This window comes from Drosophila sechellia, chromosome 2R (genome assembly GCF_004382195.2).
Source record: "Drosophila sechellia strain sech25 chromosome 2R, ASM438219v1, whole genome shotgun sequence".
Lineage (NCBI taxonomy): Eukaryota > Metazoa > Arthropoda > Insecta > Diptera > Drosophilidae > Drosophila > Drosophila sechellia.
The window spans coordinates 12733979-12756493 of record NC_045950.1 but is presented as its reverse complement, the minus strand read 5'-3'; the positions used below and the strand labels follow the sequence as shown (position 1 = coordinate 12756493).

The window sequence follows — 22515 nt, the reverse complement described above, 5'->3', positions numbered from 1 at the left end:
CATTGCCCGCCATTACAATTTATATTAATGTGTTTCCCTCGATTTTCCCAGTACTGGATGCTCAGCAAGGCGGGCGAAATCCGTCGCGACGACTCCTGTCTCGATTATGCCGGCAAGGATGTGACGCTGTTCGGCTGCCACGGGGGCAAAGGAAATCAGGTGAGTGGATAAAAAATATGTGTAAGGGTTGGAGGTACTATGAAAATATTCCTTTAAAATGTATTCCATGTTTCTGAGCGATGTTTCACTTGCATGTAAGATAAAAATAGACGGTGATAACATAAATACTTAAATGTGACCTTAAAGTCATTTCATTTTGCAAAGTAATCTAAATTTTACATATAGAATACATATATTACAAATAACTTAAGAAAATCGTACAACTGTTAAATTCAGCAAGGGTTGTAGAGTGCTTCATTTAATCGAATCCTCTACTTTCAGTTCTGGACTTACCGCGAGAACACAAAGCAGCTGCACCACGGCACCTCCGGCAAGTGTCTGGCCATCAGCGAGAGCAAGGACAAGCTGCTGATGGAGGAGTGCAGCGCGAGCCTAAGTCGCCAACAGTGGACCCTCGAGAACTACGACAGCTCGAAGTTGTGAGGCTACTTCTATGCGAGGGGCAACCTCCTGTTGCCCACTTCGCGGCGACACCAACAACCACATGCATAGCAGCAGGACGAGAAGTGGAAGCAGAGGCAGGACATGAAGTGGCGACAGGAGTTGGAGTAGTTAGATTCCCCCGAGGCATGTGCAATAGTGGGAGTGACAGAGACGATCGGATGGCAGCAGAAGCAGCAGCAGCATCACTTGCCATGCTATCTATATATATTATAAAAAATTTATATGTTTCCAAACAACAGAGTAGACGTTACTTAGCCCTAAGTACCACACATCCACAGACTAGACAAACAGACACTGAAAAAAGAACGACTGCTGTACAGTAGCTATAAGTTGATAAGATTTCTAGCCCTAAGTCGCAGCACTTAGGATTAGGTTAATGGAGCCCGGCCAAGGACTAGTGCTGGCCAACAAAGCGAAGTCGTAGCGCAATTTTTGCATTTAAATTTGTAAACATTTAGCACAATTTACGGAAAGTGTGAACCTTGACTCTGTGTCCGAATTATTTATGAATTTTACAAATGTCATCAAATGGCTCTGCGAAAGCCTCATTCCAAATATATGTTTTAGCTGGTAAGCCGTAGAAAGCATTTGGTGATAGCCTTTGTCTCGCCCAAGACCCCGAGCATTTCCGTTTATATGAATTCTTATACTTATCTTTCTGTAAATCCCTTGAAATGGCGAACCAAATTTTTTTGATTTTATTTATTTTCGTACGATTTAGGTAAAGTCTTGTGTTGCTTATTTTTTAGATGAGGATCGTTGCCAAATTACGTTTAGATCTTTAGATTTCGGGTTACTTTGTGTTCTCTTCGAAAATCCAAATCCGTTTCCGTTTCCATTTCCTATCGATGGATTCTCAAAACAACAACATATCCTATTTGTTGGACAAAGCCAGCTTGTAGTACTTACATATATCAGTTCCCAATCTACCAATATCACGCGAGATAAATATATGTATAGCGTTAGGCCCTAGTAGTTAGACCTTAATGCAAATGTGCATAGTGCCTTCTATTTATAACGGACGCATTCTTACACATATGCTATTGTAACCGTTCATCGAACTCTTGTAGAATTAGGCTAGGTCACAATCACAGCGACTGTGTATATACTAAACTATACAATTTCATATCGCATCCTGCAGAATGTGTACATAACTATGATTAAATACTGTTTTATTCAAGACTAAAACGTACATATTATATCAATACGATAGCCAACAGTTGCGCATTGTTTTTCATTTGCTTTGTTTTATTCCAGCCAGCGAGCTTCACTGTAGGCTGCATTTACATTTTACGTACGAAACCAAAAGCCATAGGAAGTGGTCGATAATCTTTTTTAAACTAAACTTACAATAGTTAACTAAGCGCGTAGTAAATGTGTAGTAAAAACGCAAATATTGTGCAAGGAATAAGATACAGTTATAAATAAAATATGTGAATTGAAAATGTGTTTGTCCTGCGTTGTTTTGGGAGTTACATCTAATTTGCTTAGAGACCTGAAAATGGGGTCTATACCAATATTAAACAATTAAAATACTGTAACGTTTTTTAAGTTGATCCAATTCATAATTTGTCTTGAAAGATCTTAAAAGATAAGTCTCTAACAAACATCAAATATGCTATGGCCATCTATGGGTCATTTGCAGAACTTAGAGACATCTAGCGGAAGGTTTTTCTTTTACAGTGTAAAAATTGTATTGGAATACTATTTTACATGAGTGTAGGTAAATAACAGAGGACCAGAAATATTTTCGAATCTTACAAAATTTTTTGATTTTATTGGATGATTGGGCATATAAACTTTTTAAATTATAAAACGCAGTTGTATAAAATTGCAGAAGTTTACTCAAGCTGTATAGCGGGTTTATTTTCTTCACAAAATCATTTTCCATTTACACATTGGCATTCTGTTTGATCCAGGACCTGAGGGCACCCACATAGGTGTACATGGCCGGACGTCCCTTGGCTCCGCAACCGAATCCCCAAGACACCACACCGAAGAGCTTGCCATCGACGGTCAGTGGACCACCGGAGTCACCCTGGCAGGAGCTTACTTGGCCACTGGGATGTCCAGCACATACCATGCGATCCGTGAGGCCGGGAATGTTTTGTGAGTTGCAGTAATCACGGCTCCACAATTGCACCTGGGCGAACTTCAAACGGTTGGGCAGCTGCAAGTTCTGATTGATGGCGCCGAATCCGCTAATCATCGCCATCGTATCCGCGGCATAGTTGGAGTCCGAATCTGCCAGTTGAATGGTTTGTACAGCTCCTCCCATCGGAACCGGGCTGCTCAACTTAATAAGCGACATATCAAAGTCTTGGCTCTGCGGATTATAACGCGGATGTATGATGAACTGGACAATGTTGAAGGTCTGACCATTTCCGGCGCTCAGATCGTTTGTTCCCACAATCGCCTTCATCTGACCGGGATTCTGGCCCACGGTGCAGTGGGCAGCTGTCACGATCATCGTGTCGGAGATCAGGGAACCACCGCAGTGATGCCGTCCATTTAGCTGGAGGGACACCTGATGTGGAAATTGTCCCGGAGCAGCAAACTGGCCACCAATAATGCGTGACTCTTCCGCCACATTCATATCACTGTGAACAAAAGTCACAGCTAGGAGCAGGATCGATAGTTTCACTAGATTGTTAACCGAAGACATGGCAAAGGTTGAGTGTGTCGATTGTGCTGCAGTTGTTCTCTATTTATAGGACTGGTATGGTGTTATTTTCGAGTGGTTTTATCGCCCAAACGGCACACTTTTGCATGGGAAGAGACCCCGTTAAGTGGTTGCGTAGGTGGGAGGTCGATATTTTGGTTGTCAACTCACTTTATTAATTCTGCGAAAAACAAAAACAAAATGCACAAAATCGCATTTCTTAACAAGTATTTTATTACACTTCTAGGATTTGAATACATAGTAAACTATTTGCAGAACCTTAATGCTCATTAACCAATAATCTTAAGTGCCGTTCCACTTTTTCTCCCCTAACTAGCTGTGAAGTGCCAATTTCCATCTAGGCCAAACAGTAGGGGCTCGGCTCGACAAAGCCAATGTGCGAAATTTAAATCTACGCCACATAAAACTCAAGTTCACATAACACACCTAGCTGCTTGAAAGCTAAATTAATGAGACGTAGAATTTGCAGACTTTGATCCAGTCTGGTGTCCGTTGCTAATCATCCATACGTTCTTCCAAATCTCGTGCCTGTAGATATTGCGATAGTTTTGCACGGACACCAGAAATTCGGGGCCAAAAAGGGTTTGGATTAGAACATTTTCGGCAGCTAGATTTCGATTTGTGGTTGCATGCACGATTACCAAAGGGGAATTGCTCTGCGGTTATAGATGATAAATTTTGGTATTAAGTAAATATTAGTTAATAATTACAGGTATATCTTCTCCTTCGCTTTCAAAACGCTGCTTTGGATCTACATGTCTGCAGAACCAATTCGTGTATGCTATGGGTATATCGTAGTCCGGGCATGACAATTTCTATGGGAAAACCATATTTAAATATAAATAAACGATGGTATTTTTAGGAGCTAGTTACACTGCGGTGCACTAGTCCCAGGTTGAGATTGAGCTCCCCGTTTTTGTGCGACAAATAGGTGGCATGGACACCCTGCTGCAGATTGCACCGCTTGGGACCACTGTACAGTACTATGGGATCGTGTTCCGAAGCCATGCACTGCAGCTGGAATCGCTGCCCATACTTAATATTCTCCCCAGTGCGATCCCGACCATCTCCACTGACTATTTTGAAGGAGTTTCGCACACAAGGCCGCTTCGAAGGCGCCACGGATAGCTCACAGTCCTCATTGATTGACTGGCTTTTTCGCACCACCTTTTCGTTAATCACCACCGACAAGGCGGCATTCAGATCGGTTGTATCCATATCACTGATGTTTATATGGATGGGCATTAGTTGAACAATAGCTCCGAATATAATGGTTTGCTTGGGAGCAGCCAAAACGATCTCCTTGTGGAAATTATCATACAAAGTGCGTGCCTTTTCCACCAAAAGTTCGCCACGATCGCGTTGTTTCTTAAAGTTCACTATTTTGTCCTGGAAAATATGGTATGATTACCAACTATTTACTTACTAGTTCATATTCAGTGACTCACCTCTTCAAGGCAATTTTCTTCCACCCAATTGCCAATTCTCACACTGGGCTGAAACCGAGCGGATATAGAATCCATATCACCGACTCTGCAAGGCATTTTGTTGTGTTGATGGTAGCTAAATAAAGGTGTTTTATATCTATAGCAGTTGTGTAGTTTGTATATGATGTAATAAATTTTGTGTCTGGTCTATAAATTTAATGGCTACTAGATACCATGACCAGAAAAACATATTTCTAAAGCAATGGCTTGATATTATCACACATTTATTCACAACAATGTCAAAAGGCCTTTAGTCCCACAATTTCACCACTTTTCGAAACGTTGCCTACTTTTGGGCATTCGCGGCAAATGTTATCTGCACCGCTTCTGTTCAAAGTGCTCTGCTAAGCACACATAGCGGATGAGTAATGACAGATTCAATATTTTTCACTGGCACACATTTCCAGGCACCAAGTTATCTATTTGCCGCTCTCGGACAACTTAGACAGCGGTGATTGGCCGTGTTTGCTGTCAGCCATCTCTGCTAAGTCCATTTCTACCAGAAGTCTGAGGGAGTCTGAAATCTTGGAGCAGAACATGATCATTAATCATGACAATCTGCCGGTTGTCTGATGCCAAATATCGGTGACGAGATAAGCCATTTGTATCAACATTTAGCACATCGCCCGCTGTTAATTGTGCTCGTTATTCATTATCGCCCACGTCGGTGGATTGTTGTGGTTGTACCAGTTTAGTGATTTACCTGTCGGTGGGTAAATGTACCTGGCCGGGTGGATCGGCGTGTCCATCACGTGAACGTGCGCTAGCTGCTCGGCCGATTTGCGGCACGTTCCTTATCTAGCCACTCGATTGCATTGGGGGCTATACGCGATATTGTCGCCGGGGCTCCAAGTTTTATGGCCATATTTACGTCCGCTGCAGGGCACACCTTCTAATCGAGACATCCAACGTTCAGCTTGACTCTGATTTATTTCGCGTTTTTGCCAACTAGGGGAATTTAATAGATATTTTCGAGCATATGGTTGAGTTAAAAAAGACTACAGTTGGTAACAATATATTTGTCAATCATTAGAGGCAAGGAGTGTGTTTGATTGCCTTTGTAGTCTTATTAATACCTAAGTAAGCAAAATATAAAAAAAACATACTACAAAATATATTTCTTAATCTTAAAGAAATTGTTACATACGTACTAATGGATATTCTTTTAAATGTAAATATATAAAGTCCATAAAAATTGTGATTAGAACTATATTTTTAAGGCTCAAAGCACTTGCCATCAGATTAAACGTCCTTATAAATATAAAAATAATAAAGAATTGCTTCTGCCAGTTAATTTAATTTGTGGCTTTATGTTATCAAAAATGATGTCAACCTTTTTATTTATTTATTAAAAAAAAAAACTGATTACTTTAATTAAATAGCTCCATTAAAATATACTTCGGTCTATGTATTACCAAATTGTCTGCTCTTATATTCCGATAAGATATTATTGCAGGTAATTGGTTTCATTTTAAATGTTTCCTGATTTCCAATCTCTTCAATGTAGTGGGTGACTCAACTTTTGATTTCGTGGAAAATAACTTGAAATCCCATCTAAGATAATTTCAAATAATCAAATAAAAATTCGTTTACCTTTGTTTTGCACCTGAAATAAATGCCATATATTCTCTAGTTGTTTGCAGGCCACAAAACACTAATAGTTATCTTGGCAAAAAGTAAAAAAAATTAAATCCATGCCCGCATCAATTGCGTCAAACGACGAGCCTCGAAAGATTTTGCAGATCAAATGCGGCGCTGAAATATCTTCATCGATTGCCCAATTCCGTCACTAAACGAGCTGTGTCCTATCTCAAGATTTAAATACAATTATTTACGAGATAATACCGGCAATACGAATCGAAACGGATCGCTTAAATATGATTTGGCATGGGCAATTGTATCGCACTCGAAGCTGTCATACTTATAGCACCGGTTATACAGAGTTGGTTGTTCGGCTAATCTGCCCAACCACAATCCGAGTCATGTGACCACGAAATTCTCGGTTTAGGTGGATGGCCCATTAATTGGCCGGGCCTATATATAGTATGTATATACCGGACCTGACTACCGCTGGTCAAGATTGTGTTTTATAACTCTTTATAGACCCGAAATCAGTTGATATTGGCTACCTGAAGAACAGAAACGAACTACCCTTAGTCTTATCGCTGACCATAGTCGGTTAAGAAGCATTGGTACACTGCGAGCTGTATGCGATTGTCATAAAAATTAGTACAGCTATCCTGTGTGAATATTTTCGATATGAATCTGAGATACTTCTAACTATATATTGGTAGTCTGGTGGAAATAGCGTTTAAGTGCGAAATTGTTAAGGTTGTCTACACGTTAGATGGATTATGACTCCTGAGCCTACATATAGCCGCCACCTGACGTCAGTTCTGGAACTTTAGTATCCCCCCATCGTAAATCTTCTTATGGGGCTTTGTCAATTTGTCAATATCGTAAAGTCTCTTTCACCCATCACCTCATCTTCTTATGGGGCTTTGCCAATTTGTCAATATCGTAAAGTCTCTTTCACCCATCGCCCATGTGTCTCTCATGCGGGCGAGAGATTAATTTAATAATTTGCCAGAAAGTGCGAGTGTGCTCACGTGAGCGGCACACGATATGCGAATACTCTCTATAGAGCGGGCTGCCACTCTCTTTTCCCTAACTCAAAACCGAACCGATTGTGTGAACGAGAAGGAGTGAGATCCTCGAAGGGCAGCTTCAGTATACCAGTTGCCAGTGGTTTATAGCGCTGTTTTATTATCACAATTGGGCCATTATCACCTGGCGCACAGGTATTTATCAGCCAAACGAAGCTCGGCCGGTGAATCAAATTCGAGCACTTCGTGTTTTCAGGCGCCGACGTCGCTGCCTCGTCGACTGCGCCGCACGGCGAGCGAAAAAAAAACTGAAACTGAAACAGAAACAGAATTATAAAAACGTTCAATTAGCCGAGGTAGTAAGTCATTACAGTGCCAACGCTCGTGGCGAAAAGAGCGAGTGAAAAACTCCAGAGAAAAGCTTTCCATCGGTTGGATTTCCAGTGCGTGGAAAACTCAGCTAACACGTCAAATTCCGACGGCAGTCCATGAATGTGAGTGGTAAATCTAGACTTTAAGTTGATAGAATTCCGTTGTGCAGTCAGTTTCACGCATTTCGTCCCCTTTGTTTTTGTCCGCAAAATCGCTGATCTGCAGTTAGTTCGCATCACTGTAAGAAATGAACGAGTGCGAATAGCCTTTACAAGTGAGCAGAACTCAAAACAGCTGATTTGTATTTTTGAAAAGTTGTTTCTTCTGTTCGTTTGCGCGTGTGTGTGTGAGGTGAGTGAGTTTCTGATTAAAACCGCACTTGCAATTAAATCCACAAAAATAAAAAAAATATGTTTTCGCCAAAAAATTAAACAAAGGCAAATGAATACGAGTTAAGTAAACAGAATAAGAGATCAGCTGTTTATTGTCGAGGAACTCGATTTAATCGAATGATTTACGATCACATATTAAGCATTGCTTTTTGTGTAACCGTAACATTCACTTCCACGTAGACAAGTGGTTAGGTGATTAATGAGATTACAACACCTATTTACTTTCATTTCGAATCCCAATACCAATTCAAGGGCCAACTCAAGTGCAAAAATGCGCGCCGATAAGCAGATAAGCCTGGCCAAGAGACATACCCCTTGAGACCCACTAGTCCACGGATACCAACAGTTTCCCATCGCTCGAGAGTAGCGAAAACAATGTGAAGAATCTGATAATAGCCACTACACTGTTACACTTAATCGATTGACGCACTTTCTAGTCAGCAGTTTTTAATATCTCAATTGAAATTGTAGACAGCAAGCATGACACTACTTTCATGACTTAAGTAATTATTCAGCCTAACATAGACTTACCCCGAAAATAGCATAGTATACAATTTCGCTGAGTGTACAGCCACTCGGCCGCATCGAATGTGAGTTGAGGTTGAATCTCGGGCCTGAACTTGAACTTGAAAAGCTGAATGCAAACACTGCGGGCTGCCAGTGAAAAATGAAAATTGATTTCGAACTGGAAATGGTGTGGAAATGTTGCCAACAATTGGCACAACTAGCGTATGACATTAACATAAATTAAGAGAAGCCCATTCCCATTAAAATGCCAATCTACGGTCGTAGAAACTGAAGCACGGGTGGAAAATTTGCCACTGCCTTGTCACGGATCCCTCGTATAAGTGACGAAAGCTACTTTATGAGCCAGCGATACTGCCCAATTATGACATAATTAAGGCAATCTGATATCAGACGTCTTGGCTTCCTTTATGGCGACATCTCCCAGTCAGCCGAAAAAAGGGTGAATGAAGTGTAATTAGCACGTGTTTTCTTTAGCCGAGAGGAAGTATCTGGTTTCGAGTCCGGAGTTCGTATTGCCGTGCAATCTATGAGAGGTCCCCCACTCAACGGAACGCTCCTCATGGCAACCTATTTGGTGGATTCGGAGAAGAGATCGAAGGGATATTTGGCAATAAATCTATCAGACTGGGAATTTATGATCATTGGGTTTTGCGGCAGAAGTATTCTATTGGCCGAAACGAACTTTGGCAGCTTCTCTACCTCTGTTAGCCCACTTATCTTGCCAAAATTTCCGACAATCTGCGAATTGGTAGTACCTCTTCAATCCGATTAAGAGGCGTTAGCGATAGCGATTAGATTCATACATTTTTGTTGGCCCCTCCAGTGCATTAAATATGGTTTTGTGGCCCTCTATAAATTTTTTGGGTTTTTACTATTATTTACTAATGCACTTTTAATGCCAGGCAAATGCAGTTGTAAACTACAGACAACTGACAGTTGCGGCGCAATCAACAATTATCCATAATATCTTGCTATGTTCATTTATTACATTATTTATTGAACTTTAGGAATCCCTAGACCCTTAGGGGTTTTTTTGTAATTATCATAAATTCAACTTAACTAGTATTTGTCGGATTGAATTTATTTAAGTTTTATGACATCGAGGTGTACAAAATATTTAGGAGTAGGACAACCATCGCTTTCAACTGATTCCGACTAACTGCGGTTGTTTAGCAGACTGAAAATGCAAAATCACTTCGCCTAAGCCTGATAGACCAAATGTTTACCCAAATGACAGATTACTAATTGTTTAAATTGATCAATATTTGAGACAGAAATACGGCAAAGGAAACTCGAGATTTGCGCTACTTTATTGGGTGATCTTATTGAGTAATCGTAGAGATCACGTTTTCATTTTCAATCACCGGCATATAAATATATAAATTTAGGCATATAAATCGCCTCATTTGGAAGACAATGTATTGAATATTAAATCTGATAAAAATGTATAAGGTAGTAATGCAAATAGGATGTGCATATTTGAAGCCATTATATTTAAATAAAGCGAGCTAAGTGATAACATTTATATTCATTTATTTAATAACACGATCTTATATTTACTAAGAAATAAAGAATTTCTACTGTGATTAGTGAGGTGCCCACTTGACATGGTTTATAGTCTCCTTTTTGTTTGCCCGACTTTGACATTCAAAACAGCCCAATTAAGGCTTTGTGTGGGCTTAATTTCTAAGAAATCTGCGCAAACAAATCAACAGGTTGCCCAGACAGCTTATGAAACTTTCCAAAAACGTTTTTTTGGGACTGCTCTGACGTGCAAACAATTCGAACAACAATTGAAATTCGGCTCACACAAAAGGCATTCGAGTGCGCAACTGTGTTATTTGTTATATGAAGTTCGGCTTTTTCAATTTAACTACATGTAGAATCAAAGCCCTGTTATGATCAAAATACTTGGAATTTCGCCTCGCAAAACAACGTAACCAGTTTCGTGAAAAGGGATACATTGTCTTGATTTCTGGTAGTTTTGCCAAGAAACCAAAACAACAAGCGTAAAATCAACAAACACATTACATCATCAGGGAGCCGAAATAGTCAATATGTGAGTGGATAGGCTTCGAGCGAGATAAGTAGAGTCGTAAGGTTAATTACATTGCGAGTGTGCGATATAAATGCAAATATTAAGCTAGCCTTGCACATGCAACACATGAAAAAAGCAGCCAAGGTCTGCTCGCAGAACTGGCTAAGAAATCGGTTGGCAAACTGTACCCCACTTGGATCGGACCTCTGATCTGGGCATAGATAGATACAATATGGTATTCGTCAAATCACGGTGTCAAATATTTGATCGCCGGTCGTTGTTAACTGAGAAAACGTGCGTAGGGAGACGGACTCGTGAGATCTCGAAATCAAATGCCAATCGCGACGGAATGACGGTGGACTTTTTCGCATTCGGCGACACTTAGCGTTTGCCTAACCAATTGAAGCCGATAGCCTGCTAAATTTATCAAACTAATTTGTCTACCGCTGTCTGCTTTCAGATTAACAACTTGATCTGCCGATCTGCGAGCTGTGATCAGTGATCTGCTATCTGCTATCCGCTATCCGATCCCCAGAAAAGTGAGGAACCTGCTGGAGAAGCGCCAAGGGTCCGCCCGCTCCCATCCGTAGCCCTGAAGAGAAGAGCCGAGTGTCATCAAGCCGGGCAAAAACGGCGAATAAATCGTGCAAATAGCAGAACTCAGACAGCAGACGGTCCGAACCTGAATCGGGGCTTATTTAAAGGTCCGCTACCCGCTGTCTGTCAATCAGAACAATTCAAGCTGCCGGCGGCAGCAGATCGCGAGTGAAGAAATCCGAAGAAACCAGAAGAAAGTCGCTGAAGATATAGCATAAGATAGTCGTGCAAATAGCAAATACGATATTTACCGCTGGGGGAAAATTCCCGGACATCTTGCACACATACAACAATTCAACTGCAAACACTTATATGCAATAACACCCCCGACAAAGTTTATTTTCCTGCATTGTACATGCAGTATTGTGATATTTAAACGTCGTTCAGCGTCGTAATCAATTTGTTTTAACACTCTGTGTTTAACCTTAACAAAAGGCCCTTAAAGCCACAAAGCCCGCCCAATAAAACAATTCTCAAGATGTCAGCGTCGAAGGAGGCGATTTGCGGGAGCACGGAGAAGGATCTGGAGAAGCCGGCATTGGGTAAGTTTCCTCAAGAGCGCATCATATGAAACAGGAGAAATGTGTGGGAGTGCGCCAGATAGCACAGTGAAAAGGTGTCATATTTACTAATTATAGCCGTGATATATCACAATTGTCATTACACTTATGTCCGAGATAAATTGCATTTGCAATTGCGTTCTTTGCTCGCCATTTATTAAGGTTTTGATAGGGCAAATGACAAAAACATCATAAATAGAAAGGCTAATAAATAAATAAAAATTAAAGGCGATATTATGCACTAAAGATATGTTTCTTACTTTATATTTAATATTTTAAAATAATCATCTAATTAAAATTAACAGTTCAAGCTCTTAGATATTTTTTAAGGAAGCATACAAAACATTTCTTAGATTTATATTGAAAGTAGTAAATAGTAGTAAAATAAATAAATGCGCCTCCAGAAACCGCATAATTAATGCTGATCCCACAATAATGATCGGTGATCCCAGCTTTATGCATTTATGTCTCACCTTTCCTTTCTTCAAGTAATTGACTTGCTGCGGCTGTTTTCCATATGATGCATACCCAGTCTATGATTTCAGTTGCCGGGTAATTGCCCCATTTATTGCAAATGACAATTCACTCAGCCGAGTGCTGAGCCATATAATTTATATTTATCAGTTGCTCGAAATACTAAGCAAATTAGCAGAACAGAACCTGAACAAAAAACGCGAACACACGTTCTCGCCCGCCTATTTTGCAATCGTTAAACTCAGAAAGTACGTTTCAAGTCGATTGAATGGGCTTCTCATTGCTTCACTGGGGATCCACTTGATTTAAATAAGCGAAATCCGCCCGAAAATGGATGAGAAGGTTGCCGCTAAACGGAAGTTATTTGTTATGCAACGAAAATGAGGAGAAAAATAAAATCCATTAGTGACAAAAGTCGTGAGCCAAATTCACAATTAATTCGAACTTAGCAAGGGAAAATTTAGTGTGACAAACAATCATATTTTGTATTATATGTGAATTAACAGGAATTATATCAATTCAGCAGTTTTAGGTCATGTTGATTTATCAACTGCCTGTGTATTTCCCTAACTAGCTTTCCACTACTGAACTCTTTCTTCAACAGATATTGTAGTTAAGCTAAGTAGTATTTGTTTAATCAGTTAGGTCAAGAACTCCATTTTCGGATAGAACAAGTGTTTTGTTTACGCTTTAAATGGTTCCTTATTGTATCTTGCACAGAAGTCATCATCTGCTCGGCACTTGACACAATTTGTTTGAGTTCCCACTTTACCTTTTTCGTGGCCAAGTAGCGCCGTTCAACCAACCAAAACTGGTTACCGGCAAAAACAAACTAGCCGAAAAAACAAAGCCATAAATCGCAACAAATTCCAAATACAGTACGTGTTTATAACTGTGCAAATGAACTCTGCAGGGCAAGAAGTCAAAACTCGAATCTCTAGCCCAAAATTCGCGGTTAAGGTTACTTGGGGAAAAGCATTCTCGCCTTGGGATTCCGACGAGATCTTTTCACTTTTTACTTTCATTAGCGATTACAGAGCAATGTTAGCTTTTCGTGTCGAGAATTGCGAAAATGGGGCGATTTTCGGTCTGGCAGATTGCCGAGTTTTTCAACGAGTTGTTTGGCTTTTGGCCCTGATATTGACACTTGAATTGGTGGCCCTCTGGTTTTGTCATCTTGCTACATGCCATCGGTTAATTGGATGGAACAGTGAATACATTATCTATTCAATTTCCCAGGAAACGCCCCCGCAGTTTGGAATCGTATGTGGAGGTGGGTGGCTCAAAAAAAACCCCAGTAATTTAACAATAGGGAGGCAGAGTACGAAATAAGCGATGCGCTTGACTGGAGCACCATATCCGTTCTATATTTACATGGGATATATCTACTATATAGAACATACTATATAGTATTTATTGTTGGCGTTGACGTCTCGGGGGGCACTGGCGTAATCCGATTTGCGACCCATCTCAATGCGGCTTGCTAAATTGAAAAATTGCTTTACAAAGTAGGTTGAAATTTTAATGCGAGCAAGTGAGATGGCAAACACTATAAACTTTTCAATTGGGACATTTGAAATTCCTTACTTTTGTAAGATCGTGACTTTAGCAACTTTTTCGCGGAATAGTAGCTAATTTTTTATTTTTTTTCTTGCGACAGTGAGTGGCATGCAAATTACTCATCTCATCTCTTGGCGTGCATGTTACTATTTTTATAGATTACACTTACCACGAAAATAGCCGAGACATTCATTCAGAGAGTGCTATCTACTGACCTACCTGCAAAAGGGGAAACCGAAATAGAAATTACAGAACGATTAACCCATTGCCACAGTTGGGACTAGCTGAATTCGAACAATCTGATAAAGTATCTAATAAAGTTGGGCAAATAATCTCCGACTGACTGCGACCTTCTGGAAAACAATGCTGCCCCTTTAATGGCCGCAAATATTTGCGCTACTCTTTTGCACCTTTCAAGATACCCGATACCAGGAACGAACTCTCAAACGACAAGCACTCGTTGTTTATGTTCAAATTGACTTGAAAGCCAAGCTAATGCCAATTGTACTTTATTATTCTGTCTCGCAATAGCATATCGGGGGTTTAAGTACATCAGGAATTCCCCAGAATATACCTATAAAATTGTTTATTTACAACTTAATGGGAGAAGAAAGCCGATCTTCCATTGAAATCCCAGTAAAATTCGTTACTGAAGTTGCTTACGTAACTGCGTAACCGTGTGACGTTACGCAGCAAAGCTCACCCCAAAAGCATGCAATGAAAACGTAATGGAAGCTTGTAGACTTCATGTAGAGAGTATGTAAGATAGTTAACTCTTTAAAATACCCATGAATAATTAATAAATATAAATATGAATTGCTTTCATTCCGTTCGGAAGACGGAAGCGAATGGGAATAGTTGGCAGACAAAATGAAAAATCACTTAATTGCTTTGGCCGCGCACAACTGTACCGCAGCCTAGCCATAAAGTATTCCATTAGGGGATTTGCCAAAAATACACCCTACATACACTTAAATAATTAGAATATGGTACACATCAAAACAGACAGTGTGAATGGTTTGTCTTTGTTGTCACGAGAGCTCTACAGACACGCTCAATGGCGGCAAACCGCAATTAACACAAAAGAAATAAATATTATATGGGCAGGGGTTTGCGAAAATCTGAATGTGGTCAAGGAGCCATGAACGCTTAAAAAGGATCAAACTAAATAAAATAAAATTTTATATATTTACACCTATCCATGTAAATAACCGAATGAGCTTGCCTTCATAACATGTTTTTAAGACCCAAATCGATATCCAATTACGATATGTAGATCATTCAGACGTCGTTGCGATCATATCGTCTGGGTAATTGGAACTTGCGAGCGAAGGCAGGCGACAAACACGTGTATTTCTCAGCCGGCGGCAATTTCCAGAGCTCCAACATTGCCCCACACACACATATATAAACACACATATATATAAACAATCACTTGTGCGATTCAAGCGTGACTGTAGCTATTTGTACAGTTTTAACTTTGGTTTCGCTTTGCGATTATCAGCGATTATTAATCCAAAACAATGAACAAAATAAATTTTGTTCACATTTTAGGATTTTGTCAAAGTTAGCAACAACATGTCAAAGTGATTAAAATAGGGTATATATTTTGGCGTGACCAGTAACTACTCAGAATATATATGTATGGTGTGCACCTAGTGGGTTCGCCTCCACTTAGTGTCGACGCATTTGTATGACTTCATCCCTAGTCTAGCTACACAGACATGTGTCTGTCCCATTTTCGTTTGTTGGGTATGGTTAGGGTAGAGATTATCTTAATGATAGTATGAAGCCCAGTAGCATAACAACACCCCTTCCATATAAGATACCAAAATTATTTGGCAATCTTTCAAAGTCCGCAGCGGATACTCGCGATGTTACCATAATCACTTAGCTGTGCATATTTTAGACAGCGCGTGTACTTCGCCTTCCATGTGCCGAAAGTCACGAGATGTGAATGTGTGGCATGCTTACGTCCATCCGATATAATTAGACATATATACTATATCGAGAGGTGGTTCGACCAATCTCTTTGACTTTGCAGCGACTGAAAAGTTCACTCTATCAATTGACATCAATCGCCGGGTCCGAAAATGATGCATGGTGCAAGGGGAGAATTTTCCATCGTCTCACTTAATTAGTCGAAATCTGAACACTAAAACTGATGTAATCACCCAACGGCGGCGGAGAGAGCGACGCCGGCGCAATATAGTACCGCACCGCACCGCACCTCAGTCGTTCTATATCCGAATCCGAACCCAATAGCCGCAGATACACTCATATGCGATATACCCACAGCCGTGGCCGCAGTTTATAAATGAAGGCGGCGCAACAGTTGGCGCTCAGTAGGAAAAAGCTGAAAGCGGCTGGCGGTTGCAAAAAGTACCCACTCAGTTGACCGTTCTACGTCGGTGGCAGAACACAGCGATAAATTGTCGCCAGTTTTTCCTCAAGCGAACCCTTTGAGTTTTCCCAGCGCACGATATGTTACGGTCTTCAGCCGGCCAAGTCGACAGATAGACAATGAAATGGTTTAAGCGTGTGCGCAAAAAGTCTTGAACTCGAGTGAAACGTGTGCTAGATAAAATTTAGATAATTTGCTAAAGTTAAGGCCACAATCGAACACTATGCCCTTCCGACGCAGCAGTCTGAATCATCGGCATCGCGATGGCCATGTTTTGGTGTGGAATCAGAGGAATCTCCATGAATCTCTGGAGCAACAGCCGCAGAGTAAGAGCGAAATCTAAAAGGATAAGCTGGCACAAGTCCTTTTTCCAATTAGTTGCATATAATTGTTTTCTCCACCATTTCCTTAGTTTCCTTTGTGACCACGCTGCGTATGCGTTATATTAGGGGTATCATTTTGCTATTTAGACCGGTTTTCTTCCCCTTGGACTCATTTCGCGTGATATACACGTGCTTCTCCTCATCGCCAGATAGCTGCCAACGAAAGCAAACTCGGCAATTGTGCAACACGAGACGTTGGTGGAAATATGTGGGGAAATCAGGGGAAAAGCGAGCAGACTGTTCGATTTAGTGCTGCGTGAGCAAAAGTACACAGCAAGCGAATAACAATATTTTTAAATTCAAATTTGAATCAGCATATTTGCGGATTCGAGCGATTGTTTATTTCCAAATTTATTTTGCTAGTTATGGGCAACTGAATTCCAATGAATCCACCGGGTTATTGAACACAAATTGCTTATCATTCACTTTTTTCGATTGGCTACAGGTGGCCAAAGTTCATTGGTTTTGAAAGTAAATTGGCTCAACTATTTCTGATCGCTTACCAGCCTTGAACTTTCTATGCGTCACCCCTTAATTAAACCAAATCCTAGAAAGTAAGCGCAACTGTACTCAAAATTAGGAATTCTAGGTAAGCTCACGTGTCCCATGTGGACGTGGAATTGCGGCAATTCACGTTTGACAAATGACACTCACCGAGCCAAATGTAAACAATTGCTTTTGTCGTAGTTACAAAACTCGATCACGAAATTGACTCCTGGGCAATAAAATCAAATAAGGCGAGTAGAACTCTCAATTGCAAAAGTTGATTGTGAAATTTAAGAGGAAATCAGTTGATTCTCAGTTATTGTAATGCGATAAGTAATCACTTTGAAATAATAAGCAACTAGAAAAACATTTGTAGGGCCCGATATCTTCTGTGATTCACTTAGCAAACCTAGAATACGAGAATCTTATCTCCGAGCAACGAACCTTGGAGCTGAGCAAACCGTAGACAAGATTATATCTTCATATCTTGCTGTTAGCCGCGATATATTTGGCTTATTTCTGCATTTCCGAAACATATAATTGGTTAGCTAGCATTAATAGTTGTCGACAAGACATCCGCTTGGCGCAGATAAATTATTTCTTTTGGCGTTTTCTGACGCAATTAGAGATTTAGTGAAATATTTTAGTTTGCCATACTCTCTGAGAGTTAATTCTCCCGATTTTCTTGGCTTTTTCTAGGATGCTTTGCCACCCGGTACTTTGTGACCTTTATGCTTTTCCTGGGCATGGCCAATGCCTATGTGATGCGCACCAATATGTCGGTGGCCATTGTGGCCATGGTGAACCACACGGCCATCAAGTCTGGAGAGGCAGAGGAGTACGACGATGAGTGCGGAGATCGGGATATTCCCATTGTAAGTTGACTTTATACAAAAAGAATACTCAGTTCATGCTGATGAATTCTCCTCAATTCCCAATTTCAGGATGACTCCCAGGATGGCGAATTTCCCTGGAGCTCAGCTCTGCAGGGCTACATCCTGTCGTCCTTCTTCTACGGTTATGTCATCACCCAGATTCCCTTTGGAATCTTGGCCAAGAAGTACGGTTCCATGCGCTTCCTCGGCTACGGCATGTTGATCAACTCCGTGTTTGCCTTCCTGGTTCCGGTGGCTGCCCGCGGCGGAGGTGTTTGGGGTCTGTGCGCCGTGCGTTTCATCCAAGGTCTGGGTGAGGGTCCCATCGTGCCCTGCACCCACGCCATGTTGGCCAAATGGATTCCGCCCAACGAGAGATCACGAATGGGTGCCGCCGTGTATGCGGGTGCTCAGTTTGGAACCATCATCTCGATGCCACTTTCTGGCCTGCTGGCGGAATACGGATTCGATGGCGGCTGGCCGTCGATCTTCTATGTGTTTGGAGTTGTGGGAACCGTCTGGTCCATCGCCTTCCTGATCTTCGTGCACGAGGATCCCTCTTCGCATCCCTCTATTGATGAGCGCGAGAAGAAGTACATTAACGATTCCCTCTGGGGAACTGATGTTGTTAAGGTGGGATTTGGAGATAATTAACAATTTTAGATTGAAATTATAATATTGTATTCTTACTTTTTAGAGCCCTCCCATTCCCTTCAAGGCCATCATCAAGTCGCTGCCCTTCTACGCCATTCTGTTCGCCCACATGGGTCACAACTACGGCTATGAGACTCTGATGACCGAGCTGCCCACCTACATGAAGCAGGTGCTCCGCTTCTCCCTGAAGTCGAACGGTCTCCTCAGCGCCCTGCCCTACCTGGCCATGTGGCTCTTCTCCATGTTCATCTCGGTGGTCGCCGATTGGATGATTAGCTCGAAGAGATTCTCGCACACGGCCACCAGGAAGCTGATCAACAGTATTGGCCAGTATGGACCAGGAGTCGCCTTAATCGCCGCCTCCTACACGGGCTGCGACAGAGCACTGACCCTGGCAATCCTCACCATCGGAGTGGGTCTTAATGGAGGCATCTACTCCGGCTTCAAGATCAACCACTTGGACCTCACACCGCGTTTCGCCGGCTTCCTAATGTCGATCACGAACTGCTCAGCCAATTTGGCTGGTCTTTTGGCGCCCATTGCTGCGGGCCACCTCATTTCTGATCCCAGCAAGGTGAGTTTGGAAATCCATTTGAGTTGGGAAACAGATACTATAACGACTTATTTCTATTTTTAGCCCATGATGGGTCAGTGGCAGATCGTGTTCTTCATCGCTGCCTTTGTGTACATCATCTGCGGTACCTTCTACAACATCTTCGGATCCGGTGAGCGTCAGTACTGGGACAATCCGGAGGACGATGAGCAGAAGCCGGCCCTCCAGTCGACCGTCACCACCTCCCCAGCAAGGCTGAGCAACGGCAGCACGGCACCAGCGGCCATCTCGAGTTCCTAGGACTCCAAATGGAAGTAGTATTAGCCGTAGTCGTGCGTCATTAAACATTAATCCGTACACTATACGATATGCGTAGCTTAGTCCTTGTTTTAGTCTAATTATTTGATAAGCCAAAAGTTGTTAATATTGATAGTTAGCCTTTGATTTATTCCTACATCTGCATAAACACCGCTAAAAAGACACTAATCTTCCAATTGTAAATAAATTGGGAACTGAAACCGAACCCACACCAAGTCGAGCACAAAACGTCAACTTTAGTTAGGTAAATCGAGGTCTACCATTGCAAATGTGTAGTTTTCTTATCTTATTGTGATAGCGAAAGAGTTTACTTCTCTCACTGATTTGTTTTGAAATTAAATGATCCGCTCAAGCGAACATTGTTAAGCAAACAACCAAATGTATGAAAACCATTAAAAACTACTAGAAACAAAAAACACCTAAGTACTTATTTACGGGAATATATTAATCTTCAAAACGTATAATTGGCTGCTTAAAGTAGTAGAATTCTCTTAAAGCCAGCAATAAGCTTTCTTAACAGCATTGGTTACTCTTTCACCCTTGATGGCTAATTCGTAAATAATAAGCAGTTGTCAGGATATCAAGTGAGGCCATCTCCTCTATCAGGTACTTAAATGCCTGCAACGAGGCAGAAGGACTTAGTTAGCAGTCACAATGGGTCACCATGAGGAGCTGAAGCCGGAGCAAGTGGATCTGAAAGTAACCCCCTTTGTGGGCTCTCTGCGACGCACTTGGAGTGACTTCTGTGCCACCAGCAGTATCCATGGATTGAAATACACCCGCGATGAGGATACGAATAAGATTGTGCATCTGTTGTGGCTCTTGATATCGCTGGTGATGTTCATTTGTGCTGTTGTTATGGCGCACACCTTCTACATGGACTATCGCAGCAGTCCGACGCGTATGAATGTGGAAAGTGATCACACGCCGGTTAATAGACTCTACTTTCCACCTGTCACAATTTGTCCAGATGTACTCTTCAACATGCAAAAATCCGAGGCCTTTCTGAACACTCTGTAAGTGGATATTATTTAAAGGTCTGTACAAGGATGTGCCAATTGATTCATTCCGCCAGGCGACTTCCACAAGGAGCCGAGTTAAGGGGCATTCTGCGCAAACTTCACATTTTCTACGGTTTTATGCTAGATGATGAACGCTATTCGGCGGAGGACATCGAGCAAATGGAAGCCCTTCTGTTCCTAAATAATCTCACAATTCCAGAATTTTTAGAACACTTACGCTGGAATTGTGACGAAATTCTCTATCGCTGTAGGTTTAATGGTGAAATAATGGATTGTTCCAAGATTTTTCAGCTATCCAAGACGTTTTTCGGCCATTGCTGTTCATTCAATTTGAGGCAAAAAGGGTGTGTAAAAACCAAACTAAATCATTGAAAGAGTTCTAAAGATTTCCCTTTACACAGTTTAAACTTTACTGCCCAACGAGCAATAGGTGGACTTAGATATGGACTGTCAGTGGTTTTGCGGTATAAAGACGACAGCTACGATCCATTGCAATCGTATTCATATGGCGTAAAGCTATTGATCCAGGAAGCAGATGCCTTTCCCAGTGCCCATTCTGCAGCTAAATTTATTGCCTTCAATTCAGAGACATTTGCTGCAGTTAGACCTCAAGAAACCTTTTGCTCTTCTGCTGTGAAAGCTTTAACCATCGAGGAGAGAAATTGCGTTTTTCAAAATGAGTTTCCCATGCGTTACTTTTCGGATTACGTATACCCTAACTGCGAGCTAAATTGTAGGGTAACGAATATGGTCAAGTTCTGCGGTTGTCACACGTACTTTTTTGCTTTTAATCGCACTAGCAATCGGATTTGTACTTTTAGAGATATTCCCTGTCTGGTGGATAATTTTGGTAGGTTATTGATTTGCTTAAAATGTAGCGATTATAAAAACTTGCTTTCAGCTAATATAATTACAAGGAAGAAAAGTACCCAGTGCTACTGTCCGCTTACCTGTGAACACATTGATTACAACGTACAGATATCCAATTTTCCCCTGGAACTGAACATGCCGGTGGCCGATAAGTTCTAGTAAATATTGTAAAAGTGTAAAAATGCTGGTACAGCTTTTTTTAACAACTTTATATTTTAGTTCGGGCTTAGCCAAAAACGATGGTGTATTGCATGTTTTTATCAATTCGTTTAGCTATCGCCGATTGCGACGTGACTTGCTTTCCAATATGGTTACTTTGGTGTGTAAGTTGATCAAAATACTCCTTTATCAATTTGTATTAAAAATGTCAATTTCCAGCTAATCTAGGCAGCGCCTTCAGTCTTTTTGTGGGCATGAGCATGCTCTCGGTGGTGGAAGTTATCTACTATTTTTCAGTAATTCTACGCAAGAACTACAAATTGGAATGCGAAACCCGCAGTCAGATGCTTCACAAGAAGCCGAAGTTCGCGTGGCCCAAAGCTAATGACACTCACAGTAAACAGCAGAAATCAGTTTTCATAATTCACAAATCGTAATCAGCACGATGGGCGAATGCAAAAAAAAATATTGCCATAAATTAGAGCAATAAATTCGATTTCAAACTGAATATGAGGTCCGAATGAACTTTGTAATACTCTTAAAAATCATCGATAGGAAGGGTGTTTCTTAAATCTATTAAATTTACTAAATCACATATACTTTTATTCTATGACCTTGAAGAACTTTCATTTGCATCCTCATATAGTATGATTATAACTTAGCCTAACAATTGATATTTAATCTGATGAAGCAGTCTGGTAGAGTATCATGATCTTTTGGAAAAGCCAAGATACCCGCGAGTTGCAAATATCTATCCTACTATCGCATATTGCCATAGGTCAGCCGATGGCCATTGTAAATCTGGGGGCGACCATCTGCTGGTCGTAAATTGGACCCAAGCGAAGCAAATCCGCGATAAGATTGTCCGTG

The 22515-nt window shown here is 41.2% G+C and overlaps 5 protein-coding genes across 7 annotated transcripts in view; 3 read left to right on the top strand and 2 right to left on the bottom strand.

The window, feature by feature from the left end:
• LOC6609480 (putative polypeptide N-acetylgalactosaminyltransferase 9) overlaps nt 1-2069 on the top strand; it is a 66286-nt gene extending 64217 nt beyond the window's left edge. For both annotated transcript variants that reach the window (XM_032717099.1, XM_002034129.2), the window contains exons 11-12: nt 52-159; nt 442-2069. In XM_032717099.1, coding sequence (XP_032572990.1) covers nt 52-159; nt 442-603 — 270 coding nt within the window. In that variant the 3' untranslated portion in view covers nt 604-2069. The remainder of the gene's footprint in view (nt 1-51; nt 160-441) is intronic.
• A 381-nt stretch (nt 2070-2450) lies between these two features.
• LOC116800696 (trypsin-1) lies at nt 2451-3289 on the bottom strand. Its single transcript, XM_032717101.1, has one exon. The coding sequence runs from the start codon at nt 3287-3289 to the stop codon at nt 2516-2518; it is 774 nt and encodes a 257-aa protein (XP_032572992.1). The 3' UTR covers nt 2451-2515.
• Nucleotides 3290-3497: 208 nt separating this feature from the next.
• On the bottom strand, nt 3498-5849 carry LOC6609479 (cilia- and flagella-associated protein 161). The gene is made up of 4 exons (XM_032715008.1): nt 4756-5849; nt 4181-4696; nt 4018-4122; nt 3498-3963 (listed from the first exon to the last, which is right to left on the bottom strand). Exons 1-4 carry the CDS (start codon nt 4849-4851, stop codon nt 3754-3756), a joined length of 927 nt encoding a protein of 308 aa, XP_032570899.1. The 5' UTR covers nt 4852-5849; the 3' UTR covers nt 3498-3753.
• A 1902-nt stretch (nt 5850-7751) lies between these two features.
• On the top strand, nt 7752-20010 carry LOC6609478 (putative inorganic phosphate cotransporter). 2 transcript variants are annotated; one of them, XM_032715007.1, is made up of 6 exons: nt 7752-7894; nt 11191-11869; nt 17894-18069; nt 18139-18702; nt 18767-19297; nt 19361-20010. In XM_032715007.1, the coding sequence occupies exons 2-6, from the start codon at nt 11806-11808 to the stop codon at nt 19574-19576; spliced, it is 1551 nt and encodes a 516-aa protein (XP_032570898.1). In that variant the 5' UTR covers nt 7752-7894; nt 11191-11805; the 3' UTR covers nt 19577-20010. The 2 variants fall into 2 exon arrangements, with proteins under 2 accessions (XP_032570898.1, XP_032570897.1); XM_032715006.1 differs by lacking the exons at nt 7752-7894; nt 11191-11869 and adding an exon at nt 16278-16651.
• A 178-nt stretch (nt 20011-20188) lies between these two features.
• Nucleotides 20189-22192, top strand: LOC6609477 (sodium channel protein Nach). Its single transcript, XM_002034126.2, has 6 exons — nt 20189-20610; nt 20670-20960; nt 21018-21466; nt 21518-21644; nt 21706-21809; nt 21865-22192. Exons 1-6 carry the CDS (start codon nt 20249-20251, stop codon nt 22080-22082), a joined length of 1551 nt encoding a protein of 516 aa, XP_002034162.1. The 5' UTR covers nt 20189-20248; the 3' UTR covers nt 22083-22192.
• The last annotated feature ends 323 nt before the right edge of the window (nt 22193-22515 follow it).

Excerpts from the sequence above, each read along its gene's own strand:
- LOC116800696 (XM_032717101.1), bottom strand. The coding sequence starts at position 3,289 with ATGTCTTCGGTTAACAATCTAGTGAAACTATCGATCCTGCTCCTAGCT.
- LOC6609479 (XM_032715008.1), bottom strand. The coding sequence starts at position 4,851 with ATGCCTTGCAGAGTCGGTGATATGGATTCTATATCCGCTCGGTTTCAG. Across the intron at positions 4,697-4,755 it reads AAGAAAATTGCCTTGAAGAG|GACAAAATAGTGAACTTTAA; the intron begins GTGAGTCACTGA and ends CATATTTTCCAG. Across the intron at positions 3,964-4,017 it reads GCGAAGGAGAAGATATACCT|AGCAATTCCCCTTTGGTAAT; the intron begins GTAATTATTAAC and ends CTATAACCGCAG.
- LOC6609478 (XM_032715006.1), top strand. The coding sequence starts at position 16,549 with ATGCCCTTCCGACGCAGCAGTCTGAATCATCGGCATCGCGATGGCCAT. Across the intron at positions 18,070-18,138 it reads GAGATCGGGATATTCCCATT|GATGACTCCCAGGATGGCGA; the intron begins GTAAGTTGACTT and ends TCCCAATTTCAG. Across the intron at positions 19,298-19,360 it reads TCATTTCTGATCCCAGCAAG|CCCATGATGGGTCAGTGGCA; the intron begins GTGAGTTTGGAA and ends TTCTATTTTTAG.
- LOC6609477 (XM_002034126.2), top strand. The coding sequence starts at position 20,249 with ATGGGTCACCATGAGGAGCTGAAGCCGGAGCAAGTGGATCTGAAAGTA. Across the intron at positions 20,611-20,669 it reads GAGGCCTTTCTGAACACTCT|GCGACTTCCACAAGGAGCCG; the intron begins GTAAGTGGATAT and ends TCATTCCGCCAG. Across the intron at positions 21,645-21,705 it reads CCGGTGGCCGATAAGTTCTA|TTCGGGCTTAGCCAAAAACG; the intron begins GTAAATATTGTA and ends TTTATATTTTAG.